The sequence below is a fragment of the Schizosaccharomyces cryophilus genome (genome assembly GCF_000004155.1).
Source record: "Schizosaccharomyces cryophilus OY26 unplaced genomic scaffold supercont4.1, whole genome shotgun sequence".
NCBI classification, from domain to species: domain Eukaryota; kingdom Fungi; phylum Ascomycota; class Schizosaccharomycetes; order Schizosaccharomycetales; family Schizosaccharomycetaceae; genus Schizosaccharomyces; species Schizosaccharomyces cryophilus.
The window spans coordinates 1,573,871-1,588,653 of record NW_013185624.1 but is presented as its reverse complement, the minus strand read 5'-3'; the positions used below and the strand labels follow the sequence as shown (position 1 = coordinate 1,588,653).

The 14,783-nt window shown below is 37.7% G+C and overlaps 5 protein-coding genes across 5 annotated transcripts; 3 read left to right on the top strand and 2 right to left on the bottom strand.

The window, feature by feature from the left end:
* The first annotated feature begins 1,525 nt into the window (after nt 1-1,525).
* On the top strand, nt 1,526-2,542 carry SPOG_03006 (uncharacterized protein). The gene has a single exon (XM_013165667.1). The coding sequence runs from the start codon at nt 1,730-1,732 to the stop codon at nt 1,931-1,933; it is 204 nt and encodes a 67-aa protein (XP_013021121.1). The 5' UTR covers nt 1,526-1,729; the 3' UTR covers nt 1,934-2,542.
* Nucleotides 2,543-2,676: 134 nt separating this feature from the next.
* Nucleotides 2,677-3,808, top strand: SPOG_03007 (ribosomal protein subunit L16). Its single transcript, XM_013165668.1, has one exon. It carries the CDS (start codon nt 2,950-2,952, stop codon nt 3,601-3,603), a length of 654 nt encoding a protein of 217 aa, XP_013021122.1. The 5' UTR covers nt 2,677-2,949; the 3' UTR covers nt 3,604-3,808.
* Nucleotides 3,809-4,560: 752 nt separating this feature from the next.
* On the top strand, nt 4,561-6,312 carry SPOG_03008 (homocitrate synthase). Its single transcript, XM_013165669.1, has one exon. The coding sequence runs from the start codon at nt 4,614-4,616 to the stop codon at nt 5,994-5,996; it is 1,383 nt and encodes a 460-aa protein (XP_013021123.1). The 5' UTR covers nt 4,561-4,613; the 3' UTR covers nt 5,997-6,312.
* An 82-nt stretch (nt 6,313-6,394) lies between these two features.
* SPOG_03009 (rRNA processing protein Rrp12-like protein) lies at nt 6,395-9,784 on the bottom strand. Its single transcript, XM_013165670.1, has 3 exons — nt 7,104-9,784; nt 6,579-7,061; nt 6,395-6,527 (listed from the first exon to the last, which is right to left on the bottom strand). Exons 1-3 carry the CDS (start codon nt 9,565-9,567, stop codon nt 6,460-6,462), a joined length of 3,015 nt encoding a protein of 1,004 aa, XP_013021124.1. The 5' UTR covers nt 9,568-9,784; the 3' UTR covers nt 6,395-6,459.
* Nucleotides 9,785-9,905: 121 nt separating this feature from the next.
* SPOG_03010 (PSP1 family protein) lies at nt 9,906-13,700 on the bottom strand. Its single transcript, XM_013165671.1, has one exon. It carries the CDS (start codon nt 13,005-13,007, stop codon nt 10,668-10,670), a length of 2,340 nt encoding a protein of 779 aa, XP_013021125.1. The 5' UTR covers nt 13,008-13,700; the 3' UTR covers nt 9,906-10,667.
* Nucleotides 13,701-14,783: the final 1,083 nt, after the last annotated feature.

Genomic DNA, 14,783 nt, shown 5'->3' with positions numbered 1-14,783 from the left:
TTCTTAAAAAAAAAGGATCGAAAGGATGTTTCGGCATTCTGCAAGCAGGACATATGGAAGAAAGTGGAGTAACACGAAGAAAACAATATCTGATAGATATTACGTAATTATTGGTTTACAGAAGAAAACTCAACCCGGTTTTTAGCACCTACTTATTTGTATGGATTCTATTCAATACAAAGTATAAGTAATAAGTAATAAATAATAAATGAAAAACAATAAATATAAATGAATAAAACACAGAAATGAACCCCAAGAAATAAAAGTCGCATAGGAGAAGAGGTAGACGCACCACGAAGCAAGTAACAAATTTCTCGAAAATTGAATCGTATCATATCTATGGCAAGAAATTATCCCTTTTTTTCCTTTCATTTTTGAATGTTCTTATTGATCAATTTTCACATTTTTTCACGCTATCCGTGAACTCGCCCGCAAATAATAATACATTCTAATAAGGGAGGTAGGAATAGAGGTGGAGCCGTGAATTGCTACTCCTCATAAAACTATCATATGCGGGACAAGAATCCCGCTTTTCTAGAACATGCAGATTTTCAAAATGAAACATCCTTAGAATTTTACTTCGCACACTTCTTAGTCTGTTCAAGGCGTAGCCATTTTCATAAACGCATGTTCGACACATAACGCGAGATTATCTGTTCGGTTTTTATTATAGGTTTCTTCAGTTTAAGATCTGTTCATTAATTTAGCGAAAGGTAACGACAATTAAGCTTTTAGTTTGCGAACTCGTTTAAGAGAGGAAGACTTAATATTAGAAGCAACCAGCAGCTAATATCTTATCTATCAGTAATTTATTTCAATTTTTTGATTGTTTTTGGATGAATATATCATTCGCAGGAAACAATAAATAAAAAAAAAATGAAAATCATTATAAAAACAATAGGAATAGAAAAAAATGCGAAACTGGTCCAATTGTGGATAAATCCAAGAAAGAGTCAGCAGTGTTCAACTCTTTCAACGAGAAAAGGCTCTTTATACATGGAGAGAAAGTTGGAAAAATTATAATATTGTACTGAATCTCAATAGTCGATATCATAGAATTATGTCTAAAACGATATATAAATAAACAAAGGAAAGGAATTTTTTGAAAATAAAGAGAATTGCAATAAACCATACCATTTTGTAGTAGATTGTCAATCCAAAGAAGGGTTCTGAAATAAGACTATGGCTTTTCATCATTAATTGTTTTTGAGAGCGACTTTTACGAAAACTGTGTTCCTACATGTATTTCTTTCGCTAGAAAACTTTTGCTCGTTCTTGCCGTAAATATGGATGACTTCATAAAATACCCTCTCATTTTCATACTTATTTCTCTCTGGTTTAGCTACAATGCCATTTTCATGTTTTACCAGAGACAAAGTTGAATTGTTTACAACAGTATCAGAATGGTAATTTCTATATCATTTTCTTAGTTTTTTTTTATAAAAAAAGCGATGATAGTAAAACCGCTTTCTGATTGTCATATATAAATTGCAGGTTTCCCTTTTTCATTGATATGTTCTGTTGTCCATCCCTACCTTTAACCAACATCGTTTCCGTAGTAATGCATAGCAGAGTTCATTGAATTCAAATTTGCATGTAATATATTGTTTTTTTTTTATGTAAATTTTGTTTAAATTATTATCAATACCTATCCTTTTTCTTATTTGGGCGAACTCTTATGAATCCATATTAATTCCTTAGCAGGCAAAATCCATTGAAGGTGAAAAAAATGAGTACTTTGAATCCCAACTCTTCGTTTTTGTCACGCTCTTCTTCCTCAGAAATTGTTAGATCGACCAACCTGTTGGCTAAAACAACGTCGATTCGAACACTAGACAACTGGGAATTTCAAACGATGCATGCATTACAAGACAACACGACTCCTTCCGCTGTCCGAAGAAACATGAGAAAGCTCTTGGTCGAATCCATATAGTTCGTTTTCATTGCTACGACAACAATTTTATGTCCTGTATTCGAGAAACTACTCAAAGTGGCTATTCTATACTAGCCGTCAAGTAGTCAGGGCGATGGTTTTACAGTGTACGACTCCATTCTCAAAAGATATTTTCTGGAACATTTCCCTCCTAATACGTCGAACGCTCAAAGTTTGCTCGTGAACCAAAAACAATGACATCTGGATTCATAAATCTTTTTCAGCAGCTTATGGAAAGAATTCTCCAGTAACAAGAGATGCGTGGATTAGCACGGTTATGATTCTGACGTGTGGTTTTATGTCAGCTTCTTTCACCGAGTTCGACTATAATTTGAAATCTGTGTCTGGGGAACTTGAGTTATAAGAATTTTCAGGAACTTTCCCTTAATGAGAACAGGATTCGATTACCGCTTGTTTTGTTTTTCCTGTTATTTCGATATTGCCTTGGGCTTGGTTTTCTGAGACCATGGCAAAAGTGATGGCAGTCTTCCATCAGCAAGAATTGATACTTCAAAGCATTGTATATTCAAAAAAAAATTTTATTTTAATGGTTTGTATCATGCTAACTTGTTTCTATAACCTGAATGAAAAACTCGTTTTGTCACATAACCAATGTGAAAGTAGCAAACCAAGTATTTACTTTGATTGCCAATCTCTCTTCATTTCAATATAAGTAACAAATAAGAAATCATTTTATACATTCCATTAAATAATTAATCCTACAATATACTAACTTACTACACGTATCCTTTGACCTTGCTACGCGCTCGGTATTGGTAATATACCTTCAACTTGCTTCTACTACACTTTGCATTTTTCTGTATTTCATTCTATCTCTTCTTTTTTTAATTACAGCAGCAGAGACGAATTAAAAGAATCTCGTATAATTTATGTAAATTTGTTTTAAAGTGGATCCCCGAAAGAATTATTGAATCTTGGAACCTTTTGTCGGTTGTAAAGTAGTAATTGGCAAGATTAGACCCTAGAAAGCTTACTAGTGAAGTTTGTAGAAAATAATGTTGCATCTCTGGAAGAATCAAAGCCTACAAAGCCAAAAAACCTTTGGACTTGCTTCAAATCTCCTGAAAGAAAAGGCATCATGCTGGTCTTTAGGATCTACAGCTCTAAATCTCCGTTGGAGTCATCAGTACGCGCCTCGACGAGTGAAATTTAAGAAAGCACAAAAAGGTAGAGTTCCCGTCCCTACTGGCGGGTCTACAAAAGGAACGCAGCTGGAGTGGGGAGATTATGGTATGCGTCTTCATGATCGAAGCATTCGTTTTCGTGCCAAGCAACTCGAAACAGCCGAGCAGGTGATCAAGAGAATTTTAAAGCCGATTAAGAATGCCTGTATCTATACTCGCTTCACCTGCAACATCCCTGTCTGTGTGAAGGGTAATGAAACACGTATGGGAAAAGGAAAAGGAACTTTTGAATACTGGGCCGCACGTATACCTATTGGAAAGGTGGTCTTTGAGGTTGGCGGGGAAGGCATGCGTGAAGAGTTGGCTCGACATGCTCTTCGACAAGCTGCTTTCCATCTTCCTGGAAAATTCGAGTTGGTTACCAGAGATTCTCCTAAACGACTTGGCCATACTTTGCTTAATAATACCCAAAATCATTCTATGGAAACCACCAATTCAAAAGAAGTGGATTCTATGTCGACATAAGTGTTATAGTCCATTCATCCATCCACCCAGCTCTTGGTTGGTACTTTCTTTTCATTTTTTTTTCTAACGCTTTTTTACTTTTACATACAACTTGTCAATGCATTGATTTCTCGTTCTTTGCTTCTGTATCTAATTCTCAAGTCTATGCATATGTTGAACATTGAACACTTAATTTTGTTAAAATTTCCCTTTTTTTAAAACACAGAAACTCTGAAACCTGCCGTCGTCTTCTTTTGTCGTCTCTTTCTTTTCTTTAAAATTCCATTCATGAAACAAAGGATCAAACAAATGTTCTAAGAATTCTATTGTTTTAAAACTGGGGATTTGTGTTTCAAAAGATCGGATGGCCTTGCATTCAATTGATGTTTGCTTATATCCCTTAGAGGAACTATCCTGTCCAACATCACAGGTCTGGTCTCTATAGTATCCTTGGAAGCATCATTATGTATGCTCTGTCTGCCTGATGAAAACAATCTTTCTTACCTTTCCTGTCTGTTCTGCTCCAAGCCTTACTTTGCATTCCTTCCCCTTGTGTTTATTTGCCTCTACCTCTGTTTCCGCCTCTGTTATTTGCCCCCGATTGTCGTTTACATTTACGCTTATTTTACGACCGCCAACGTAACAAGGAAAAACTAAAAACTTTGTTTCTATTGGATGATTTACCACATGTTTGAGTCACTCTATAACCTTCCATTAAATTTATACGTCTATTTCTCGAAGGGTTAGTTTCTTTAATCAGCGATTGGCTATAAAACTTCTAGGCCCCAATTAACAAATTTCTTATATTCGGCCATCAAAAATTGAATGGCTCTGAATTAGTCACCTTACTTTACGGTTTCATCGGTCGGTGATCTTGAAGATTGTCAATGGATGATCAAATTGATTTTTTACGTATAAAAGGGACTTTGCGCTATACCTAAGTGACTGTTTTACTTAATTGGTCCAGGTTAGGGTTAACGTAACGACTTGGAACTTACCATTTACATATACCACATATATATATATATTATATGCGTCTTTCTTTTTCCCGTAACAGAACTTGTCTAGAGTTCAGCAGAAGAGTGCAAGCTAGAAATTCGAATTTAGTTCGTTTTCCTTCTCTTCGAATTGCTCAAAGTGCAAAGTTTTCTACGAGAAGCGCACAATTGGCCTCCAAACCTACAACTGCAAAAATGTCGTCCATCAATGAAGCTACTGGAACTCCTTCCGTAGTTCCTCCTCGTAACCCTTATGGAGCTAACCCGTCTGATTTTCTTTCCCGTGTAAACAATTTCTCCATTATCGAGTCCACTCTTCGTGAAGGTGAACAATTCGCTAATGCTTTCTTTGATACCGAGAAAAAGATTGAGATTGCTAAAGCCTTGGACGATTTTGGTGTTGACTACATTGAATTGACCTCTCCCGTTGCTTCTGAACAATCTCGTCGTGATTGTGAGGCTATTTGCAATTTGGGTCTTAAAAGCAAAGTTCTCACCCACATCCGTTGTCACATGGATGATGCCCGTGTTGCTGTCGAAACCGGTGTCGACGGTGTCGATGTTGTCATTGGTACTTCTCAATACCTTCGTAAGTACTCTCATGGTAAAGACATGACCTATATTATCAACAATGCTACCGAGGTCATCAACTACGTCAAGAGTAAGGGCATCGAAATCCGTTTTTCCTCTGAAGATTCTTTCCGTTCTGACCTTGTCGACCTTCTTTCTCTTTACAAGGCCGTCGACAAGATTGGTGTGAACCGTGTTGGTATTGCCGACACTGTCGGTTGCGCTACTCCTCGTCAAGTTTACGACCTCGTTCGTACTCTTCGTGGTGTTGTCTCTTGTGACATCGAATGCCACTTCCACAACGATACCGGTATGGCCATTGCTAACGCCTACTGTGCTTTGGAAGCTGGTGCTACCCACATTGATACCTCCGTCCTTGGTATCGGCGAACGTAACGGTATTACTCCTCTTGGCGCCCTTTTGGCTCGTATGTATGTCACCGACAGAGATTATGTTACTGGAAAGTATAACTTGAAGAAACTTCGTGATCTCGAAAACCTTATCGCTGACGCCGTTGAGGTCCAAATTCCTTTCAACAACTACATCACCGGTATGTCTGCTTTTACCCACAAGGCAGGTATCCATGCCAAGGCTATCCTTGCCAACCCTTCTACATATGAAATCCTTAGACCCGAAGATTTTGGTATGAGCCGTTACGTCCATGTTGGTTCTCGTTTGACTGGTTGGAATGCAGTTAAATCTCGTGCCGAGCAACTTAACCTTCATTTGACTGACGCTCAAGCTAAGGAGTGTACTAATCACGTCAAGAAATTAGCCGATGTTCGTACTTTGGCTATGGATGATGTCGACCGAGTTTTGCGTCAATTCCACGCAGACTTGAAATAAGTTTGTAACATCTAGTCTATCCTGAATGTTCCTGTGGTGCTGATATCAGGAATCAATAGTTTTATACATAATTGATAGAGTTACACCGAAATTTACTTTTTGGTCATCCAAAGATGGGTTTTATCCATAAATTATTGGGTTTCTACGCAATGCATTTTTAAGTTATACTAATGAATGCCCGTTGTTTAAAAAGCCTAAAAAATAAAAATCCCTTTCAATGGTTAATGTTTTTTTCTTTTCATAAGGTTTGGTGTCATTACTTGTTTAATAATATATATTTGCGTTTATGTCTTTTTGAAATAGTAGTTCTTCCGTGTTGTAAATTCAATAAAATCATGTACAATGATTAATTAATTCAATTTCACAAAAACATAGTTGTTGATGGTAGCACGAATTATCTTAATTGAATTGAATTTTATTGAACCTTTACCCAATGAAACCTAGACGGCAAACGTTTCTATACCTATTTCCTCTGCTTTTTATTCGAAGCCGCTTTTGAGCTGTATTGATTAACCCTTTTCTTCCCAAAATCTAGCAGTACTTGTTAGTTTCCATACATTATATTGTCTGTTTTATACTCACCTCTTTTGTTAGTGACCTTTTGGCGGTTATTTTTCTTCTTGCTTTCTACGTTATTAGATGGCACATCGTTATTGTTGATATGATAGTTATTATCCATCTCATCGGCTTCACTTTCATCATCTTCATGCTCGATTTCAACCTTCCTATCTGCTCGAGAATTTCGAACCTGCAAAACTCGTTCCAACCATTTCTTATCCGCATCATCTTGTGTGAATCGGGAAAGTTCATTATAGGAGAATACTCGTAACATTCTGTCAAGCAATTGCTTCGCTTTAATCTTTACAAAAGCGTTGTGTTCTTTAAGCCATCGAAAAATTGAAGGCATCAAAGAATCCAGAAACTGCTCTATTGTAGTCTTCGGACTTACTGTAATAAACATTTTGACAAATCCTATAGCAGTACGTGCGACTTCTTGATTGCCCGATGACAAATTTAATTCCATGAGCTCCATTAATGAGACGGTGGTAGATTGATTAATTTCATCTACACAGGTTAATGCTAATTCATTGTAGTTAAACCACTTACCTTTAAATTCAAAATAAAGTCTTGTTAAAGAAAGAATTGTACATGTCGTTAAATTTGGTGTTGATTCAAAAAGACCGGCGGATACCATCGTGAAATATTCTTCTAGAGAGGCAGGAACCGTTGGGTCATTCGAATCAGCTCCTTGAATACGTGAACGATCAATTTTTCCTCCCTCTTTCATTACATTTCCCATTTCAACAAGCAATTCATAGGCATTAGCACGTACATCAGCTATATGATGTTTGCATGCTAGAACTGTTTCCGTTATTAAAGGAGATATTAAGTGTAAATCGTCTTTCGGTAATAAATTCAAAAGGAGTTTCCACGTCTTAAATCTTTCAAGGACAATAAACTTTGAGTTAGACTGAATATTGGCACCAACGTCGACCAATGATTCAACCAGGTTACCGATAAACGGTGATACTGTTTTCACCATATTTGTATTTGAAAGACAAGCATTCAACAACTTGTAAGCAAATCCAGCACCAAACTTTAGGGAGGATGTTTCACTCTGAGATTCCTTCAAAGGTTTTTGATTGAAAAGTTTTACCAGATGAGGCAAGAAAGGCTTCCACGTGTCACCAGGAGCAATATTTAGCAGACCAGGGAATACATTGACAATTGCTTTGTTACCTAAGTTTGCATCACTTAAAGGAGCAGAATTGATGAGCATCTGTATAATTTGAGATTGCTTATCTCCAGAAGCAGAATATATGGATACCATCGCATCAATTATACATTGCGCTAACGGATGAGAAGGAGGCATGGTTGCAAGGATATTACCAAGCACACCAATTATGTTTCCTGCATTTTCTGAGAGTATAGGATGAATTGAGGGAATTTTGGAAAGTAAAGTGAACGATCTAGCGATAGGTTCACGATATTTATCTTGTTGATAAACAGCTGAAGCCATATTTTTTAATACTTCCTCACTCATGGCATTAGGATCGTTTACAGATGAACAAAAGGCGGGAAGGACTGACCACCATTGAGGAGAGCCAGAGTCAATGATTGGCATGAAGACGTCAAGGAAAACTGAAAAGTCATTGTTTTCGGTTTCAAGTATAATATCTTTTAGCCAAGAATATCTTTCAAATTTTGAAAGCTCCTCTTTGGGAGCCAACGAGGTTAAAGTTTGCTCAATACCCAATTTATCTAATGATACCTTGAACAGCTGCTTTACTTCTCCTGATTTTGGGGTTTTCCATTGGTTAATTGCACGAGCAATGTCTTTTAAGGTATCAGACAATATGTGGATATATTCCTTGCGTGCTGCTTTCATGAATAGCGTAAGGTATGCACAGCATGTATTTATTACAGACGTACGTTTTGGCCGTGACGAACGAGCGGATCCAATCAACTTTGACAACTTACCTGCTACATGGGTAATCACAGATAAACCTATAGACTTGTTTGACAATGTATTTGCCAAGTACTTCTCAATCAAGCCATCGTCTTCCTCAGTAAGAAATCCATATTTGGACTCATTACTGTCAGTATCATCAGATGCAGAATCTAATAAAAGATCAAACAATTGGATAAGCTTTTTTGTTCCTTTGGTTTGGCTTCTATTAGCAAATGTAGTACTAAATAAAATAGTAACCAATGGAGCTTTGGTCCAACATTGAAGCATTTTGTCCACTTGGTCAGCGACAAACGCATCAGGTATAGCGTCCATTCGTTTTGAAAGAAGATCAGCGAGTAATGAAGTAGATTTCTGAACAACAAACTCTGAAGAAGTTATGTCTGATTGCAAAATAGAAACCAAAGAACCGGTAATGATTCCAAGGTCAGTACCGCTTACATGTTGGAAATTAACAAACTCGTCCAACAATTGCATACAATGAATAGAAGTTGAGACATTCGCTTTTTCTGATGAAACGGATTCATGTAATTCACGAAACACTTGGGAACATAAACCTATGATACGAGATGTTAAAAAAGACAAAGAAATCTCATTCCTCTCAGAAACGCCTTGTAAAGCCTGGAAAGCGCATTTACGAATCTTTGGCCTGGAGTCAATCGAATATTCTAACAACACAGTCAGTGATAATTCAAAGCATTCCGAATGCAAATCGGTATCCTCGATTATCATAGCAAACAAGAACTCCTGTATGCATAGCAAAATACAGCGAATAGTCGGAGCTTCAGTGTCTTGTTCCTTCAAATAAGGAACAAGATGCGATTCTAGTATTTTAACATGTGTGAGCCTGTCTTTTTCGGGGACAGCTGGAAGCACAATGGACAATAAATACACAGGAGAGTAATCTAATTTATCGCTTTGAGCTATAAGGGCAATTAAAGCTGACATGTACACGACCGGAGACAGTTCGAGCTTCTTTTGAGTTATGTATTTTTCAATTGAACAAAGCAAAAGAGCTGGTTGTCGTTGATTCTCTAATTTACCTTTGGTATGAGATCGAACTACTCTCAGCATACGATCAAAGTTTTCAGATTTTGACATTTTGTTTAAAACCAACGAATGAGAGCAAAAGATCAAGCACTAACTATCACAATAAATTACCAAGCCAAGACTTTATGAGAAAAAACAATAAAAACGGTTAAACCAGTAAACCTCCCAAAAAGAATCCAAATGAAGAAAAACCAACGTTTTCCCTAACGACATATTCGGGTTTCCAGGATCAGGTTTAGCGAGGCAAAATTCGTATCGTTAAGCTTTGTTTACTTTTTTGTTAATATGTAAAGAAGTAATTTGTTGAAGTAGATCTATAGTTTACTCGGTGTTTAGTTATTATACAACATTGCTCAGTTCATATCAAAATTCACGTTGAATACGTGTTTGGATATACTACGCATAGTACTTGTATTGGATTCTAAAATTGCTATTCATTTTATGAATTGTTTATACCTACACTTGGGAATGCATCAGCTTTAAAGCGTAAAAAGTCATCATATTTTAGCATAATAACTCAAAAAGAAGACAAGAAAATATGTATCCAGAAGTCTATAAAATTCATATGTCTATAAAGCTCTATAATGTTTATCTTGACTTTTCGTCCATAAATCATTCAAAACTCAATCATAAAGCAGGAAAATGCAAAAAATCCTTGAATCAAGAAGGTAACATTTTAATTCTAGTAAGTAAGGGAGAGAATGCAAAGCAATTGGACAGCTTTATAGGCACCAAACAGTAAAGCATAAAGAAAGGCATCGTCGAATTAACATTATAATTATAAAAAAATCATTTTCTAATTTCTCATTTCACATCTCTCGTAAACAATCAGTCTTCTTGTTCCATTATAAGGAGGTAAAAATTTTCCCGAGCTCTAACAGCGTATAAACTTCAAAATCAGAAAAAAAAAAGAAACAATTATTCATAAACTCGCAATCATCATAAAAATTGTAAAGTGTCAGCAGAAAAGAAGTATAAACTGCTTATTTTATCTTTCAAACATAATTGAGCGTTTGCCATACCCAAAAAGAGATGCTAATTTTTAGAGATATATTTATCAAACTCAGCAAACGCTACTTGAATGTAATCTCTTCCAGTCAATCCCATCTACATAAAGGCTCATGAGGCCACAAACAATGGGTTATAGTAAATTACCAACTTGCTCCTGCGGAATCATTAGCAGGAAGATTACTTTCATTTACAGCACACATCCATATACGAGTCTTGTAAACTTTAAATAAATCACGAACAAGCTCGCGAAAATCAATACGTTGCTTAGCATGGTAGTAGAATGTAAGTTTCTTTCGATCCCACTGATATTCTCCATCTAAAACTTCCATAGGAAGCTTTCTCTGTCGTACTTTGGCTTGACAAACCAATAATGCTTGCGATTCGTCTTGATACTTTGAAGCGAGCTCATCCACTTCTCGAGGCTCAGCTAAACGATAAATGTGCTTTGGATGCAAACCTGTAGTAGTAGATATACTACTATCACTTTTAGCTCCAAAAGTGTTGTTTCCTTCAGCTGGTCGTAAAGCTGCTAATTGTTCCTCTTTCAAGCTTGCTAACTGAGCTGCTGCTTCAACAAGAGACAAGTCCTTCGCGACAACTCGACCTAAATCTTGACCACGATCTGCCTCTACAATAACATAGCTATTAACTTTGACATCAGTCAAGTGACCTGCATCTGCAACAAATACATCTGTACGACTAGCTTTAAATTCAACTAATAGTAAATTCGAGGCTGAAGCGTTAGTTTGAGCAACTGTAGACGCATCTACATCTGATTCTAAAACGTCAGACAAAGGAGCAGACAGCGGAGGCACATTTGGGAAATGCAAGGTTTGAGGCGGTGCTGAAGACGGAAGTCGACTGGATGCCAACAGAGTAGGACGCAAAGCAACTGGAGTGGTACATACATCAAATGAAGAGCGCAAAGGAGGAGGAACTAGTCGATAATTTTTACCATCTGTAACAGAAGAGCGTCTCTGCGCTCTTGGCCATGCGAATCGATCCTCGGTCAACTCATTTGGACTTGCCAATTCTTCAAGGGCATTTGCATTACTAGCTAGATCTTCTGAGACAATAGATGGTTTCGCAGTATTAATAGAAGGAAAACTAGCGCTGTTGCTTCTCTGTTTCAACGACAGTTGAGCGAGGTGATTTTCTAAATTCGCCGGAACCCGTCCAGTGGTTGGTGAAAATAGGGAAGAACGTGAAGAACCTGAGGCAGAATGACGGGTCCAAGAGTGTGTAGATCTTTGTGCAAGACCGTTAGCATTTGCAAGGTCTAACCGATCAGCAACAAGGTTAGGTACATTATTACCTTGTACAGATAATCGGGAGGAGGACATCGGAACTGTAGTATCAGAAGTATGGGAGGGAGTAGAAGCAGAGTTTGACAAGTTATACTTTGTAGAAGGGGATACAGAAGATTTAGACCAGATCGAATTATCGTTCAAAAAGTCAAAGGACGTAAACGTGGGATCAGCGGACAAAGGTGCCTGAGCCCCAACATTGCGAGGAGAAAGATTTAAGGCAACATTCTGCAAATTTGACGATCCCTGAGCGCCGTTCAGGGATGGGCCACTAGGAAGACGAAGACTAGTAGCGGGTATGGGCCTTCCGTGATGATCAGTGTTTAAACTAGGACGACGGGCAGAAAGACCGGTGGACAAACTAGAATAAGCATCACCACTGTTAGGCCGGACAGACTGTAAAGGAAATGAGGTAGAATTCTGAACAGAAGGACTTTGCTGTTGTTGTTGTTGAAGAGCAAACAATTGGGACTGAGCTGAGCGGTTAGGACTGACAGCTTCTGAAAAAGAAAAACGATTCCATTTTTCAGCATTATTTGGCGAGTTTCGCAAAGGGTTGGCCAAAGCAGATGGATTGGCAAGTTGTCCTTTTGAGATGGAAGTAGGGACATGAGAGGAATAACGATCATGAGAAGGAGAAAAATTAGGTGGAGTACCTTTCGATAAAGTAGAGGATAGCATAGAAGGAAGCTCGTTAGGAGGAATGGATACTTTTGGATCAAAAGATAGTTCATCTGAGAGCAATTGGGAGGAGTGGCTGTAGAGACCTCGCTGGTTAGGAGACGACAGGGATGAAGATGATGAAGGGGGTGAAGATTCATAGATGCGGGAGTTTGGATTTTCCAACAGATTGTGATTAGTAAAGGGCTGGGAAGGAAAAGCCGAGTAGGAATTGGATAAGGCAGAGGTAAAGGGAGTTCTAGAAGAGGGGCCCGGTGGGAGAGAAGGGCTTTTTTGGTTACTAGAGGTAGTATAACGGGGAGATGAAGTATCCATAGAGGTCAATGGCTGCGAATCAGAAGGAGCTGGATGAGAAGATGGGGTAGATGTCGAAGCTAAGGAAGAAATAGAATTCCATGGTTCCATGATGGAAATAGAGGAAGAATGGTTTAATTGGCGATTAAGCGGAGTAAGTGATTCAAACTGAGGATTGGGTACAAAAACTGTATCCATAAGAGCCAATATTGGTGGCGGACAGCAAGAGTAAATTCAGGAAGGGAGTACTGGAAACGGAGAAGGTAGAAAGGAATGGAAGATGAAAGGAAACGAAAGAAAGAAGAAAAAACAATGGGACACACAGAGCTTCACTTAATAAAAAAAAGCCAGTAAAGGCCAAAAAAAAAAGAATGTAAAAAAAAAATGCAAAATAAAAAAAGGACTACGGAAAATAAATGGAAATGCCTCTGTTTCAAAAAGGTGAAAGAGCAATCAATCAACTAGGTGGGGAAGTTGTTTGACAATATGAGAGAAGGTAAAGGCAATCGATGAGCAGTGAAAGATAATTTACGGAGCCACGAGGAAGTAGTAGGCAGAGAAAAGTTATGGAATCAATTAGGAATGACAAATGACAAGAAAAGAAGCAACTAGCGACCTTTTTCAATAACAATGGCTTTTTTAAAGGAAATATAATTTCGAATACGCCAATAAGGACGATCCGATATGAGTCCTAACAAAAAAAAAGATTAAAACAAAACCGTATTATTTTTGAATGATGGTAGAAAGAATTCACTACGACAAAAAAAGCAATTCTTTCTAATATATATACAGACAATGCCAAATTTATGGCAGCAAAAACAACGAAGAAATAATACAGGTGCAGGTTGGTTCTAGGTAAGATGTTTGGAGACGTCAATCAGCCTTTCTAAGGTAGTTGCATTCGACTACGGTGTATGGGGGAAAGTGAGCGGGAGAAAGCGTTGGTTTACGTAGGACGATGATCCCACTGGCTGGGGGGTAAGCGTATTAAGACAAAGCAACGGAAGTAAATCCTCCTTACAGGTGGGTCAAGTCACAAACGACTTTCATGCATTAGCAACTCAAAACGAAGATTTACTGGAAACAAAGGACATAAAAAATGAAAACTAGAAAATAAAAAAAAACGTAAAGAATTTTATTCAGATATGAAACAACGTCAAGTCAGTAGAGTCACAAGTCCTCGTAGGTATGCCGAAATAAAGGCAGCTAGGAATCCTTGTGACCTGCAAGCAGAATACGAACCAGTAACATGGAAGAAAGTGTGCAATTCAAAGACAACAAATGTGAAGAAACTAACGTTATCGTAACATTTCTTAATGGCAAAAAAGGCTAAAACCGATATTCCCGTTTATCATGATTGGATGAGATCCCCCACTGAAAAAGCTTGAATCTACCAGATGAAAAGTAGGAAGAAATTGTCGGAGTTGGATCGGAACCTTTTTTAGGTTAATATCATCAGGTCTTTTGTCTGTTGGAGCGACTCCACAAATGACTTCTTGTCTGTAGGTATCATTTTAAAGTCGGGTTTCCTTTGTTTATATGATTTTAAGGAAAGAAGGTAGAAGCGTCATATGAAGATACAGAGAAAGCAAAAGCAAAGCGCTGGGAATGAAAGTGTACTGTGTCATGAATGGTGAATGGATTTTTTGTGACTAGAATGGATCAACTAGAAACGTCCCATGGAAAAAGAAATGAATATAAGATAAAAAAAATAAAATTAAAAAAAATAATAAAATGAAACTAAACGAATCTATCTAATGTACGCACTATAAAAGTACAAAGAAACCTACCTCTAATAACAATGTAACTAGACGAACCTTGTCGATTCCAATTTGTCAAGGGCCCCTAAACAGCTTTCTTTCCATTAGCATGCCCTCGTGAGTGTAACGGTAGTCACTACAGAGATGTCCTTGCACGAATCCCCGCGAATTGCAAACGCATGCCTACTAAAAAGTGATATGGTAGTGGTCATAA